The 14,720-nt window shown below is 46.2% G+C and overlaps 1 protein-coding gene across 2 annotated transcripts in view; it reads right to left on the bottom strand.

Moving 5' to 3' along the window:
- Positions 1–9,152: 9,152 nt before the first annotated feature.
- Positions 9,153–14,720, bottom strand: part of Eepd1 (endonuclease/exonuclease/phosphatase family domain containing 1) — a 105,820-nt gene continuing 100,252 nt past the window's right edge. The window contains exons 6-7 of one of the 2 annotated variants that reach the window (XM_074065295.1): positions 12,730–12,924; positions 9,153–11,159 (exon numbers count right to left, since the gene is read on the bottom strand). In XM_074065295.1, the coding sequence (XP_073921396.1) occupies positions 10,960–11,159; positions 12,730–12,924 (395 nt within the window). In that variant the 3' untranslated portion in view covers positions 9,153–10,959. The remainder of the gene's footprint in view (positions 11,160–12,729; positions 12,925–14,720) is intronic. The other variant, XM_074065294.1, reaches the window with a different exon arrangement.

Consider the following 14,720-nt stretch of genomic DNA (forward strand, 5'->3'; position numbering starts at 1 on the left):
AGTTTTTCCATCAGTGTCAGAGGTGGGGGGTATGGAATTGGGCACGGGTGGCAGAGGTGGATAGCGTGGCACATAGGGTGGTGTTACCTTCTCAGGTTCCTCAGCCAGTAGAGGCTCCTTTGCTTTCTCTCTATACTTGGAAGCTGGGGCCACCCTAGCTATCATAAGTCTACAGGCCTCTTCCAGACAGGGCCTTAGCCATATGGGCCAGCTGAGGACAGCATCCTGCCAGCAATCAGTATAAGGAAATTTTTCTGGGTATCTGGGCTTTCCTACAATTAGTCTATAAACTTCATTTACCACAGTTTTATCTAGTGACCCTTCTGGGGGCCACCCTACACCAAGAGCAGGCCAATCTACTTCACAAAGGACCTTAAGCTTATTAGGAGTGAACTTAACTCCATAGTCTCCATTAAATCCCCTTTTAAAATTTTTAACCACACACTCCAAGAGAGTGTTTTACTCTGATTTCCACCCATCTCCTCTCATTACCAGACTGCAAGACACACAGAAGGGGAGGGGTTTTGGAAGAGAACTCACTCTGTCCATCTCCTGCTGGTCCCTTCACAGGGATTTAGGTGTCTCTTTGGCTGTAGTGAGTCCATATAAACCTGGGACCAAAGGCCCTATTAGGGCTCACCCTTGACCATATGAGTTCACCACAGACCTGTGGACTGGGACTCCTCACTCATTTTGCAGCTGGGTTGCGTCTCAGGCTCGCACTTTCACATACTCTCACCCAGCACAGTACTTCCATCCTGCTCCCTGAATCTGAGAGACATGGTTTCACCCCGAAAGGTGGTTAGTAGCGGTCTCTGGGAGGTGATCAGTCTCCCCTTCAGCCTTCTGAGGCAGGCCTGAATTTGAACCCGGGTTCTTACCAGTCTGACAAGTGGCGCTCCCCTCCCCTCGCTGGTCCCACACCTCATCAGGTTCCTCTGTGCATTTGAGGCCCTCACCCCTACTCGCCAGGAGGATGAATCCCTCCTCCAGATCAAGCTGTCCACTGGCGCTTATTGACAAGGGAGGTGATAAATCACCGTCTCCACAATCCTGGCAATAAGCCCCCAAGAAATGTTGCAGGAATCACAAGCTGAGATGCAGGACACTGAGGTAGTTTAGCAGGAAGCAATGTTTTATTGTGCCAGCACAGACCCAGTGGACTCATGTCCAAAGGCTTAGTCCCGAGAACCAAGGGGTCTCACCTTATATACCCTTGCAAGTAGGTTACAGAAGCAAAAAGCAAGGTCTAATACATACATAGTTATATTTAATTCTATAGGCTACTTTACCCTAGTGCTACATAACTTTTCTCCCTCCCCAGTTATGTGACCCTCTCCACATTCAGATCTCTCAGGTTTTATCTCTCTGCTATGCCATCCCTATCTCCCTGCTACTTTGTCAGAGCTCAGGTCTGGTGTGTTTTCTTCTGATCCTCCTCCCTGCTACATACCCCTTGTCATTCCTCCCTAAGCTTTTATTCACTCACTTACTCCTCACATGCTATTATGTGCCAGGTTCAGGCATACAGAAGTGATAATCTGTTTCTTGGGTTTAAGTCCTTGTTCCAGGATGGCTTCCCAGGAAGACTCTTTGGATTTGCCCTCAGAGAATACACACTCTCCTTCCTCTTAATCTCTCTGCTGCAAAATCCATTTATTCTTAGTTGTGAGCTTCTTCCCTACACTTTAAAAACAAGGTCTCTGATGTCAGACAGAACTGAGCCCAAATCCGGGTTTTGCTGTTCACTAGCTGTGAGGCTTACTTAACTCTCTGAGTTCTGGTTTCCTTTCCTGGACTGGGGCTGATGTAAGAGGTTAGCTTGCTTTTAAAGTGCTCTTCTGTGTGTGTGGTGGTGAGGAGGCAGGAGGCAAGTGTCTGGTTCCTTCTTGTTCCCTACCACCTTCCTCTAAGTAGCCACTCCCCTCCTTTTCTGTGCACCTGACTTTGGCCTCAAACATGGGTGTTTGTAGACTGCATGGAAGGGGCTGGGGGTAGATAAGATGTTCCTGGAGCCTATCAACTCAGAAAGAGACTACAAGTCAACAGAAGGTGGAACTGATTATGGCTTCTTGCTGTCCATGCTGGACAGTTGTCCTGATCTTAGTGTCCTCCCAAGAGGCCTCAACCAGGTAGGCCCAGGCAGGGAGGTGCTACCTAACTCCCAGAAGCTGAGGATGAGTAAGCTCTGCCTTGCAAGCTACAGAATTAGCTTTTATCTCTTTATGGGATAGTTTCTTCAGGCCTTTGATAATGGCTGGTTTGCCTGCTCCATCCTGGGAACAGCTGCCCTGCCACCATAACAGGAAGAAGACTGTGGGCAGAGGACTGTGCTGGAAGGTTCTAGACCTGCAGGAATCACCAGGCTGGAGGCCCAGGTTTGAGTTTCATGGTTTTCTTAAAAGTGATGTAGAATGTAGGAATGGACCACTTTGCCTGGCTTCTGGGTGAGGCTTTTCAGAGCTGAGACAAACAATTGAACCTTCCTCTGCCCACATCTTCAGAGATTTACTGAGAGGCGAATACAGAATACAGGAGGATCCCACGATGGCTTGGTTAACTGGTTAACTCCATGTCTGGGGCCAGGCAGTTGTAGGAGTGCCATGTTATGGAGACACGCACCCTGGCCCCGCCACTGCCCCAGTCCATGGAGGAGTGACCTGAGAGGCAGGGGTCTTCCTGCCCCATGCCTGTCCCACAACTAGGCCTAGCCTGGGGGGGTGGATGACATGTGATTGATTAATAAAAAGCAACTGGAGTCCTCTTCAGTTCTCTCAGGGACTTTTAATTCACCTCCAAATATAAATTATTTCCTCATTCTATAATTAAACACTTGATGCTTTTGGTGAGTCTTTCCTAGCAGAATTGATATTCTGCTCTAGGGAGTGGCATAATAAGAAGAATTACGGAGGCTAATCCCCAAGTCTCCACCTCCTCTGTGAAGATTTCAGCACTCTTGGTCTATAGGAAAATATAGCGTTTATGTATCTTATTAAAAAGCGTAACTGTTCTATTGTCTTTTGTGTGTGGCTTGGGCCTTTTATTATTTATGTGTTTTGTTCATTATGATTATGGAACATTTCAAACATACACATAAGAAAGAAGACACAGTAGCCAGCCACCAGTGGCTCATGCCTGTAATCCTAGCTACTCAGAAGACAGAGATCAGGAGGATCGTGGTTCAAAGCCAGCCTGGGCAAATAGATGGTGAGACCCTATCTCAAAAAAAAAAAAAAAAAGCATCACAAAAATGGGTTGGTGGAGACTCCGAGTTCAAATCCCAGTATCGTAAAAGAAGAAAAGGAAGAAAAAGAAGAAAAGTAAAATGGGACTGGGTGTGGTAACTCATGCCTCTAATGTTAGATACTCAGGTGAAAATTGGGAAGATCATGTTTGAGGTCAGCCCAAGCAAAAAGTTAGCAAGACACCCATCTCATCGCCAAGCCAGCCCTGGTAGTGCACACCTGTGACCCCAGATATGTAGGAGGCATAGATAGGAGAACAGTCCAAAACTGGCCACAGGCAAAAAATGAGAGACCCTGTCTCAAAAATAAAGCAAAACCAGCTGGAGGTGTGGCTCAAGTGGCAAAGTGCCTGTCTAGCAAGCGTGTGGTCCCCAATACTGCAAAAAATAAAAAAAAAAAACAGAGTAAATGAACCCCCATGTTTCCTTGGCCCAGCTTCAACAACTAGCCACACTTTGCAGATGAATGTGTCCATTGGACTCCAAGGTCTTCCAGGAGATAGGCCATTAATGAATCTTAAAAGCTTCTATAAAACTTGTGCTTCCAGTTCTGTAAGCTTTGTTAAAATCTTGCCTCTGGGCTGAAGAGAGAGCAGTCCTCAGGCTGGAGAGGCTGGACCTGCAGCAGGGAGAAGCCCTGGAGGTTGAGTGTAGCCCAGAAAAGGCTGCTGATGGGGAGGGTGAGGCCAGGAGCCCGGAACTCAGTCATTGCCCCGGGGCAATGTTCTATTGGGACCTGAGACTTTCCAGGGCTGTGATCACAGTAGCTAAGCAATGATGTCACCCTAACATCTCAGCATGGCCTCACAGAAGATTGCTGCTGCCCAGCTAGTCCCAGCTTCCTGTGGAGGCTGTTCCTGCCCTAGCAGAGTGGAGGTGTTGGGGGGTGGAAGTCTTGGATGAAAAGGGCCGCTCTAGGCTCAAAGACCTTTCTCACCCACCAGGCCTGAGGATGCTGCTGCTTCATATGATGTGGCATCTCTGATACCACTAAGAAAACAACGCAGCATCTGAGGCTGGGCTGCCTAGGAAGGTGGGTAAGCTCCTCTCCACTAGTCAAGGACAGAATTGTCTGGGGAGGGCAATTGTTGTTCTAAAAACAAGGGGGAGTGAGGATCAGGTGCCCTGGTGAGTCGCAGCCTGTGGGAACTGTTGGAGGAAAACAAGTGTCCATGTCTCTCTGAAGATTATTCAGTGAGGAAGGATGAGATAGGAAGGGGCTGGAATTAGCAGTATCCCCCAAGGAAAGAGGGACTGTGTGGACTAATAGTGTTTAGAAGAGAAAACAAAGGCCAGTGGTCGAAAGGCCAAACCCAAGTACCTGTGATCTTCTCACCAGTTTGGGTCACGCCTGCATTCATCCCCACGGCTGGTAAGAACAGTAAATAAGAATCCTTTCCACAAGGGCCACATGCTTTTGCCTGTCCTGATCTTCATGAAGATGGTGCCAGGTGGCCCAGAACCAGTGCCACTATCTTTCACTAGAGTCTTACCATCATTCTTTCCTGTCCCTTCCTTGTGTTGTTGTGTCTGTGGGTGTATCTGAGACACCCAGGGAGCTAGGTTGCTCACTAAGGGTGGGCCTTTTCTTCCCTGCCTTCCCTGAGCCAGGCTGGCTGGAGCAATGCTGGCATGGCTGAACTTGTTGACAAATTGTTGAAATCCTTAATAACAGCTGTTGATACCTCTTGGGTATCCCTTCTTCCTGGGCCCACCAATGGGCCCTTCTTAGGTCACCCACACAACCAAGAATTAAGGCCTGGCTGGCAGATGTCCTGAGGACCCAGGCCCAGCTCCTGGTGTCTGATCTGGTTAGTGTCCCTGCCCTGTTACTGTTATCTATATCACCTCACCCCTGCATAGTGCAGTGCTTGATAAGGAACTCTTTTAGTATGGATGGATGAAACCCAGACATTGCCTTAATGACCAGGCCTGGCTTCTATGCAGCCAGAAGGTCTACATTCTGTGTGACTGGACAGCTATGTTGATAAGGGACAGAAATAAAGTCACTGGGAAGAGAGAGGGCAAAGAACAGGGCTCAACTTGCAGAGCTTCACAGGGCACACTTCTGGAAAGAAATGGAAGTCTTGGCAATACTCAAGACGGCACCAGCTTCCACTGAAAACTCTATCTTTTGGTACTCATCAATTTATGCAACTTGCTTCTATTTCAATCAGAGTTTGGAAGAGGAATGAGAGAGAAGGGGTGGGTAGTAATCATAGTAGAAGAAATGTATTGTGGAAATAATCCTTGAGGTGACTGAACCCACCCTTGCCTCTAACTCCTGAAGGTCTTTGATGTGTTTCGCTCTGTGCTTGATTTTGCTGGGGTAAAGTTAAACTAGGATGTGGTCATTGAGTGTAAAGCAGAATCTCTGCACCTTGGCATTACTGACATTTTGGGCAGGATGAATCTTTTTTGGGAGGGTGAGATGATCCTTTGCACTGTAGGAGTTTGGCTGCATCCCTGACCTCTTTCTACCCCTCTACTAGCTCAAGAGCACCATCATTCACAGCATGACAACTAAAAATATCTCCAAACATCACCAAATGTCCCTCTTTCCCTCACTGAAGACCATAATGCACCTGTATCAGTTGTTAAATAACAAGTGAAGACGGGCTGGTAAAGTGGCTCAAGTGGTACGAGTGCCCACCTGGCAATCATGAGGCCCTGAGTTCAAACTCTGTTGCTGTCAAAAACAAAAACAAAAAACAAGTGAAGACAGTGAAAAAATATGTGCTGGAATGCCCACTGCCAATCAGCTGCCAGCCAGCTCTGTTTCTGGTTGTATGGGCCTAGCCTGGTAAACTCCATGACTCATCTGTAAAAAGAAACAGAAGAAAGATAATAGGACCAACTGTACTGGACTCTGCTGCTGCTGAAGGCAGTTTTTTTAAAGTATATTAAATTGGATTGTTTCACTTAAAGTGGCTCTGTACATGGTTTAAGTTTGGCCTAAAGGTTTCTCAGCACATAGTGAGCTGTAACCTAACTTGATGTATAAACAGACTGTAACCTACTCATGTATCAAGTAGCTGAGTCTCAGCCAATCACAAACAGCCAGTTGCTAAAACCATGTTCAAATAAGACAGATATAACTTGTGGCCAATCAGGCTGTCTTTCTATGTCACTTCCTTTTCTGTATGCCATTTCCTTTTCTCTGGCTGTAAATATAACTTGTCCTTGTGATAGTGTGGGGGATTCTGAAATATTTTTGGTCTGAACTGTTTCAGATTACAAATAAAGCCAATTAAGAACTGCAAAACTAGGTTTGAGGTCTTTTAACAAGTATAAATTACCTATATTGATTAGGTGACAATAAGCCTGGGTTAATGATTATTTGAAAATAGACACTTGGACTAAGATAAGCTAGTGGTCCTAAAATCATTTTTTCCTGTTGTTAGAATTAAAGACCCTTTGGTGCTGAAAACAGACACACAAGAGATAGAGAAAATCTTGACAAGGCAATATCTTTTGATCAAAAGGGTACAAGCATGTACTCACTCCAGCTGAGCAGACACGTGAGCACAAAATGGCTGACAGTGGCTCCTCCTTATATCCCTGATGCAAGTGTACCTGCCCCTCAGCTGGGATTTGTCCAGGTCAAAGGTTCACAATCGTTCTCGATTGCCTAAAAGGCTTAGGGGATGGGTTAGGGCACGTAATTTGGTGGGCAATTTTTGTGGGCAATGGGGCTATACAAGAATCTGGAAGAAGAAACAGGAACCTTTTAAACAATGCAAGTCACTTAAGTTGGTGACCTGAGGAATTTTAAGTAATCTGAGGGTGACATATACTTTGATAGAAAAGATAATTTTTCTTACACTGTCCATCAAATACAAAAGGTGAGGCAGTCTCAGGTAACATCAATCCTTCTTTTCTTCAGATGGTGGAGGCTTATGTGCATCGTGTAGCCTCAAACTGAAAACCTGGAGAACTTGGTCAAAACCAGAGAAACTCAGAGCAGAAGATGACATCCCTGGCTTCAGAAGAGTGCAGTCCTCCATGGAGGGCCAACCTCACTTCTCTTTCCTTGTATCCTTAGGGTAGCAATGAGGACCCATGGGGTGTACCACTTATTTGAGGCTGTGGAGGGCACCTGGCTGCCCTCAGGAGTCACTCCTGATAGAGAAAGTTCAGGCTAGTGCTAGTAGCACTGCAGTGATGGCTGTGGGCTTCTAACTGCACACAATGAGTGCAGAGGTGATATCTCAGATCTCTCTGGGACAATGGGCAGGAAGGGAGGGGCTCCTACACCTGTGGTGATCTGTGATAGAGAAGGAAGGAAGCTTCCACTTGGTTCCTAGGAGCTTTAAGAGCTTCCTTAGCACCCAAACCCTTCACTTCCAGAAACCCAGTTCAGCTTCAGGAGACTCCCCTTAGCATCAACCACAAGACCTTCCACTGTTAGGCTCCTACTTGAACTATCTGACAATTGTGGAAGGCAGGAGGAGAAAAGAATCGAGAAAAAGGAGGGAACAGCTGCTTGCTGGTGGCTCATGCCTGTAATCCCAAATACTCAGGAGGCAGAGATCAGGAGGATAGCTAGCACGGGTAAACAGTTCGTGAGACCTTATCTCATGCCCCATCCATGCTCATCTCTTTGCTTTCCAGGACTGGTGGCCCAGCCTAGTCCATTGGGGAACTCCCTGGAGCCAGGGCTTTTGTCCAAACTGTATCACAAACAGTGCTTTGAGTTCTGAATTTTGCTCTTCTGCTGTGCTAGCAATGTGTGTCTGATCCTCTCTTGTGACGCTGGGCGTTGGCAGTGAGACACAACTCCCAGCCAGGTAGTCTTGGGGGGTAATAACTGATATGCCTGTGCACAGTATTGCCAGAGGTTTTTGGATACAGTTACTCAATAAATTATGCTAGAAATGCAATACTTCATTATAAATTAAAATGTGTGTGGGATGATTCTTCCCATTTTGGGCTAGTGGATGTGTTCTGAACACTTAAGCTAGGCAAGGCTGTGATGTTTGGTAGGTTAGGTGTGATACCTGTATTTTCAACTTGTGATATTTTGGGTGGAATTGGGACATGACCCCCTTGTAAATTGAGAGCATCTGTATACTTGTGAAAACCCACAGAATGTACAATACAAAGAATGAACCTTAAGCTATGGACTTCAGTTAATTATAATGTGTTAGCTCAGCAATTATAGCAAGTGTACCACAGTAACGAAACATGCTACTAAGAGAGAAGGTAGGAGGGAGGATATGGAAGCTGTGCTTGTGCCCAGTTCTCCTATAAAGCTAAAATAGCTCTTTAAAATAAAGTCTGCTAATGATGATGATGATGATAATGATGGTATTAATAAAAAACATAATCAAAATCAAAAAAGCAAAACCCACGTGGTCTGGGCTATAATAAGAACAGCAGCTTGTAGGCTCACTTCTGCCAATATTAGAAGCAAAAAGACCAGTGAGGTGTGGATGCGGTGCAGCTCCCTTCTCTGGCTCTAACTGAATTGCCCTAATGAAGGTGACTTAATTGAATTTCTCCTTTTCTCCCACCTCATTTAAGAAGTCTTTTCTGTCTACAAGTTTGGTGCAAAATGCAATCTGGCTATAAGGATTTGGGGCACATAGCTGGTGAAGACAGATGGAGGTTTTCCTTTTTTTTTTTTTTTTTGGTGGCACTGGGGTTTGAACTCAGGGCCTCACGCTTGCTAGGCAGGCGCTCTTACTACTTGAGTCACTCAGCCAGCCCTAGGTAGATGTTTTCATGAAAAAAGATGCCCAGCTGGGCAGCATCCTTAACTGCCCCTTAGGACTTCCGAGGCTAATGCAGCTGCTTTCTAGCTGCTCCCTGGAAAAGGACACCCCTCCCTCAGGATGGGCATAGCTGTCTGAGTACCTCAGAGTCCTCAGAAGAGGGCTTCCTTCTGGTGCCCAAGATGAGCGATACTCCTTGGATCAGATGGCCTTTGGTGGAAGAACGAACTCTTATCACAATGACCAAGAAGCCACTTGGTTCACCTGCTTGGTGACAGGTAAATTCTCAGCCCTGGTCTTCCCTGAGTGTCCAGTGTGGAAAGAGGAATAAGCCTTCAGCTACCACTGGGAACTGGGATGTCCTAGGTAAGGTAAGGTTACGATTTCTTTTTTCTTTTTTCATTTTTATGCCTTTACATTAATGTAAAGCATAGAGTTGGTATGCCAGAATGGATATGGGGCTGAGAAAAGCCCGGGTTTGGCTCTCATTTCTTTACTTACTGGTTGGGTGATGTTACGAGTGAAGTGGACAACCCAACCATGGTCTCTAGGGATGTATAATGATGGGCCTAAGAGAGAAACCAACCAGCTGAGGCTCAGGGAAGGGGGGCTGTGGCAGTTCACATGTTCTTGCCTCTCTTTCAAACCCTCCCAGCCTCCCCTCCCACAACCACAAAGGACCCTCCTTCCTTGATACACTCAGGTTTGTCTTCCTTTTCATTTTAATCTTTTTTTTTTTTTTTGGTGTTGCTGTGGGTTGAACCAGGGCCTTGTGCTTGCTAGTCAGGCGCTCTTCTACCTGAGCCATGACCTCAGTTCAGGTTACTTCCCAAGTGTCCCGAGCCAACAGTTACCCCTAGGTATCCATGGATACCTTGAGCTCCCCTCAAGGACACCAAAATCCATGACTCAAGTCCCTTATATAAAATGGTATATTTTAAATGAGCCCATAACCTAGGCACATCCTCCGTATACTTTAAATTATCTGTAGATGACATATAAACACCTAATTCAATGTAAATGCTGTGTGAATAGTTGTTATACTATGTTGTTTAGGGAATCATGACAAGGAACAAAAGCCCGTATAAGTTCAGAACAGACACCATTTGTTTTCTGAATAGTTTCCAACTGTGATTGGCTGAAGCCACAGATGCAGAACCTGCAGATATAAAGACTGTGTTTGTCCCTGAATCTACACAGGGAGACTCTGGGCTAGGAAGCTGGGAAACGAGTGAGCAGGGAGGTGTCCTTGTGATATAATTTTTGTCCTACACCAGGCGTCTGAAGCACAAATAGAGCTCTAAAGAAGTGTGGAGAAGAAGACGGGAGGAAGGATGGGCAGGAAAGGAGAGTGGTTTCAAAGGGTGCCAGGCAAGATGACAAGAGTGTGAGAGGCACTCAGGCAGTGTAGGTGGGGGAGCCACTGTGGGGGTGGCCACAGCCCCACAGAGAGGATCTGACAATGGTGGTAAAACATGCACGGCAGGGGAACACACCCCCTTTCTGCAATTGGGCATATTAATCTGTTTATTTTTTTCAAAACAAAACTAAAATCACCACTGAAAATCTTTGAGGAGGGTGCTCATCACAGTTAAAAGCTTCCTGTCACGCAGCCAGAATGTCACATCCTAGAGAGGCAGAATGAGAGCTCTGGCATGGCTCTGGCAGGCCGTGGCTTCCTGGGCCGGCTCCCCCGTCCTCTTCATCTCTGCTGCAGTCCTCATACTGCCTGCCACTCAGCCCCACCCTGCTGAGCTCAGCCAGCCAGAGTCAAGATGTCTCAGTGCTCGTTGACTGTGTCATGACCGCCTGGCACAGCCAGTGCCCAACATGCTGTCCCCAGGGAGGTCCTAAAGCATCCACCCAGCAGGCAGCCGGCCAAGGCCCGCTGCTGAGTCCTCAGAATGAAGAGGAGAAGGCCCTGACTCTTCACCGGGAAGGGCTAACTCCTTCCTGCACCCTCAGAGGTCAGAGGCTGGAAGAATCGATATGGTGTCGTCATCGCTCATGCTTGATGTTGGCTTCAGCTCGCTCTAAGGTGACCCCATTGCCATTCCGGGCGCCGTCCTTCTTGCTCCAGTCCTTTTCCATATAAAACTCGGCTAGCACCGGGCAGTGTTCAGAAGCCACTCCGCCCCAGGACCAGTTATCTGGAATCCAAGGATTTGTAAGACCTTCTCTCACTACAGCCCAGTGACCTGAATTGAGAGGGAAGAGATCCAGAAATCAGGGCAATGGATGTCAGGAGGAAGGTCTGTGCTATTCACCTGTAAGCTGGGGTGCCCCAACAGTCCCTCTTAGTGGACCCATATCACTGGCCTGCCCATGCCAGCGCAAGGTCTTGGCCAATTTGATTTTCTATATAAATGAAGGTTGACCCACTTGGGCACTGAAACTACGCAAAGGCCAGGCCTCTCATCATCAAGGAGGAGCTGATGTCCTCCTCTTTTATGTCCTACCACAAATCTAACCAGCAAAAGTAAGTTTTTATTTTAATCTTGTTTTCATTTTTTGCAGTGCTAGGAATCAAATCCAGGGTGTCATGCATGCCAGGCAAGCATTCTAGCACTGAGCTACATCCTCAGCCCCAAGTAAGTATTTGACAAAGGGTCTGATAACAATATCCAGATGAGGGCCCTTTTTCACAAAGCAAAAGATCCTGAGGAGGAAAATAGATTCTTTCTGAAGGAAGGGTAAAAAAGAAACACAGGGGTTTATGAGGAAGTAAAGGTGTTTTAAAGGTGTGGCTGGCCTCTGCTGCTGAACTGCAGGCCACATCTGCAAGCTGCATTCATCTACTTTGATGACTGTCACTCCCCGGAGGCCCACTGAGAGTCCAGCGGGAAAACAGTGTCCAGACAGAGGAACCTGCTGGACTTCCAGACTGGAAATTCTAAGTCCCGAGGATCCTGGCCCTGGCTACATATCAGATACTCACACTGCTACCCAGACATCCCTACTTCTCTTATTTTAAGTTTCTCTTTGAAGTATAACATGTCCTTTTTTGGAACTCTGTAAAGCTGACAGTCAGGGTTCAGAATCACTGTTCAATCTCTCTCTCTCTTTTGGTGATACTGGGGTTTGAATTCAGGGCCTCATGATTGTCAGGCAGGTGCTCTGAATTTCTGCCATGTACCCAGCTCTTTTTTACTTCAGGTATTTTTTTGGATAGGTTTTCACACTTTTCCTCTGGCTGCCTTGGATCTTGATCCTCCTATCTATGCCTCCTACGCAGCTGTGATTATGGGCATCACCACACCTGGCTTGTTTGTTGAGATGAGATCTTGCTAACTTTTTGCCTGGGCTGGTCTCAATCTGTAATCCTCCTGATCTCACCTCTTGAGTAGCTAGGAGTAGAGGCATGAGCCACCATACCTAGCCTAAAAAAAAAATTACTGTTCTTGTATTTCATTAGAAGAATGTACTGCCTTCTAACTGGGATGGGGATGGATGTAGCGTGTGTGAGACCCCGATTCCATCCTCAACACCACACACACACACACACACAATACCTACCCACTGGTTTTTGTTGTTGTTGTTGCGGCACTGGGGTTTGAACTCAGCGCCTACACCTGGAGCCACTCCACCAGCCCTTTTTTGTGTTAGGTATTTTCAAGATAAGATCTCATGAACTGTTTGCCCAGGCTGGCTTCAAACCACAATCCTCCTGATCTCTGCCTCTTGAGGAGCTAGGATTACAGGTGTGAGCCACCAACATCCGGTTGTTCATGCATTGTGAACAGGGAAAGCAGAGTGACTCCTTCCTACCTGTGAAGACCTTCTTTAAGCTTCTGCTGATCCAGATGTTGTCCAGTGACTTAGAGCCTTGAGGATTCTTGGTGCTAATGTTGGTGAAGGTGTGGGCAGGAATCAGGTGAAGGAATTTCTCTCTCCTCAGGAGGTCATAGTCACTGTTATCTGGCCCTTGGCCAAAATCCCCTAAAATAATAACATCTTTTTCTCCTGGAAGTGGAAGGAAGAAAATCTGGAGTTAAAGAATGTGTGAAGGAACACCTGACATTGGCACCAGTCCCTGGAAATGGGACTGTGAGTCCCTGACTTGACTCCCCAGGGTGAGGACTGCAGCATGGTTCTCATTCATTCACCCAATCTTCCAAATTTCATGTGCAACTCCCTGCCCAAACTTTCTGAGTACATTCCTTTGGAAATGGGGGGTGGTGTGGTAACAGAAACCACCATTGTTGAAGCTCTTAAGAGTCCTAATCTCATAGTGGAAAAGGCCTACGGGTCTTGGCCAAATGTTTAACAAACATTTACATGGTGCCAACTTGGGTCCTACCTTGTGTGGGAAATACAGAGATGAATAAAATACAACTGTGCCCTCTGAGCTCACAGTCTAATGGAGAGACAGACATGTGAACAGGAGAGTAGAATGTAGGTGAAAATAAGAAACATGTACAGAGACCAACATGGCACAGGGAAGAGTATCCAGGGATGACTTCCTGGAGGTGATGGTTGATTTGGGTCTTACAGGACACACAGGAGTGCGTGGGGCAATAAGGATGACAGAGAACCCGTGTAGTAGGGTATAACGAAACAGTCTGGTTTGGGTGGTGGTGGTGGGGCAACCTGGAGTAGCTGGATGCTTCCAGAGTATAGAGAATCAAGAAGCCAGGTGTCCAAGAGGAGGCTAGAGATGTAAGTCCTGCCTGGCAGATCTATCACCTGAAGGTCGAATAGATCAGTAAAGCAGGGGGGAGGTTGGGCACAGCCTATTACCCATGATGCACATGGTTTACCATTCTCTAAGGCTATTTCTGAGGTTCAATGCTGTATTTAATGCTGCAGTGAGGGTGTATGTCCTTTCTGTCCTAAGTGTACAGTCCCAGTTAAAAAGGATTCTAGATAAATACTGCTGACCTAGTTTCCAAAGACTGCTCCAATGTCAACCCTCTTCAGCAACATTAGGAAGTCCCCTCTGCACCTCTCACCAACAGTGAGTGTTCTCACTAAAACAATTAATTTGGTTCATGAAGACAGTGTCTTCTTTCGATTTGGAGAAAAACAAGTAATGCTCCAGCTGTTGAGGTTGGAGTATCTATGTAGAGTATTTGGAATTCTGCTGCAAAGGAAATTGACCTCTTCCTCCTTGTTTATTAATCTATTCAATCATTTGTTTATGTCAGTATGGACCCCTGGTTATTTGTTTTATACATGGAGTTATAACCCACTACTGTTATTTACTTTGTTGCTCACTCTTTTAAGCTCTGGTTTCCAGGATCTCTTTTAGTAGGTCCCTGAATCCTTTTGACACCCACCCAGCATGTTTTTTGTTAGAAGGCTTTCATTCTTTCTGACCCCCATGCTCCAGGATCATTCTGGGTCTTTTCCATTCCAGTTTTAGAATCCACATTTGTCCAAGGAGCCCTAGCTTCTTCTGTTGCAGAATGCCTTAGAGGGTGCTGGGAGTGCTTTCGGAGTCTCTTCTTTGTACTGGGTATACGAGTGCTTTATTTATTGACTTATACAAACTCTTCATATGGGAAGAATACTGACCCTTTGTCATATATAGGAAGGTTTTTTTCCTAGCTTGTCATTTGCCTTTTCATTTGGTCTAAGATCATTCTGAATCATATAGATGTTTACTTTTTAAAAAATGTACTACAATTTGACAAAATTTTCCTAGAGTGACTCAAAAAATCAGGCAAATATTCACTAAGTTTTTAGGGTTTCATCATTCTTTTTCTTTTGATTTTGAGACAGGATCTTGGTCTGTAGCCCAGACTAGCCTTGAACTT

This window comes from Castor canadensis, chromosome 2, assembly GCF_047511655.1.
Source record: "Castor canadensis chromosome 2, mCasCan1.hap1v2, whole genome shotgun sequence".
Classification (NCBI taxonomy): Eukaryota; Metazoa; Chordata; class Mammalia; order Rodentia; family Castoridae; genus Castor; species Castor canadensis.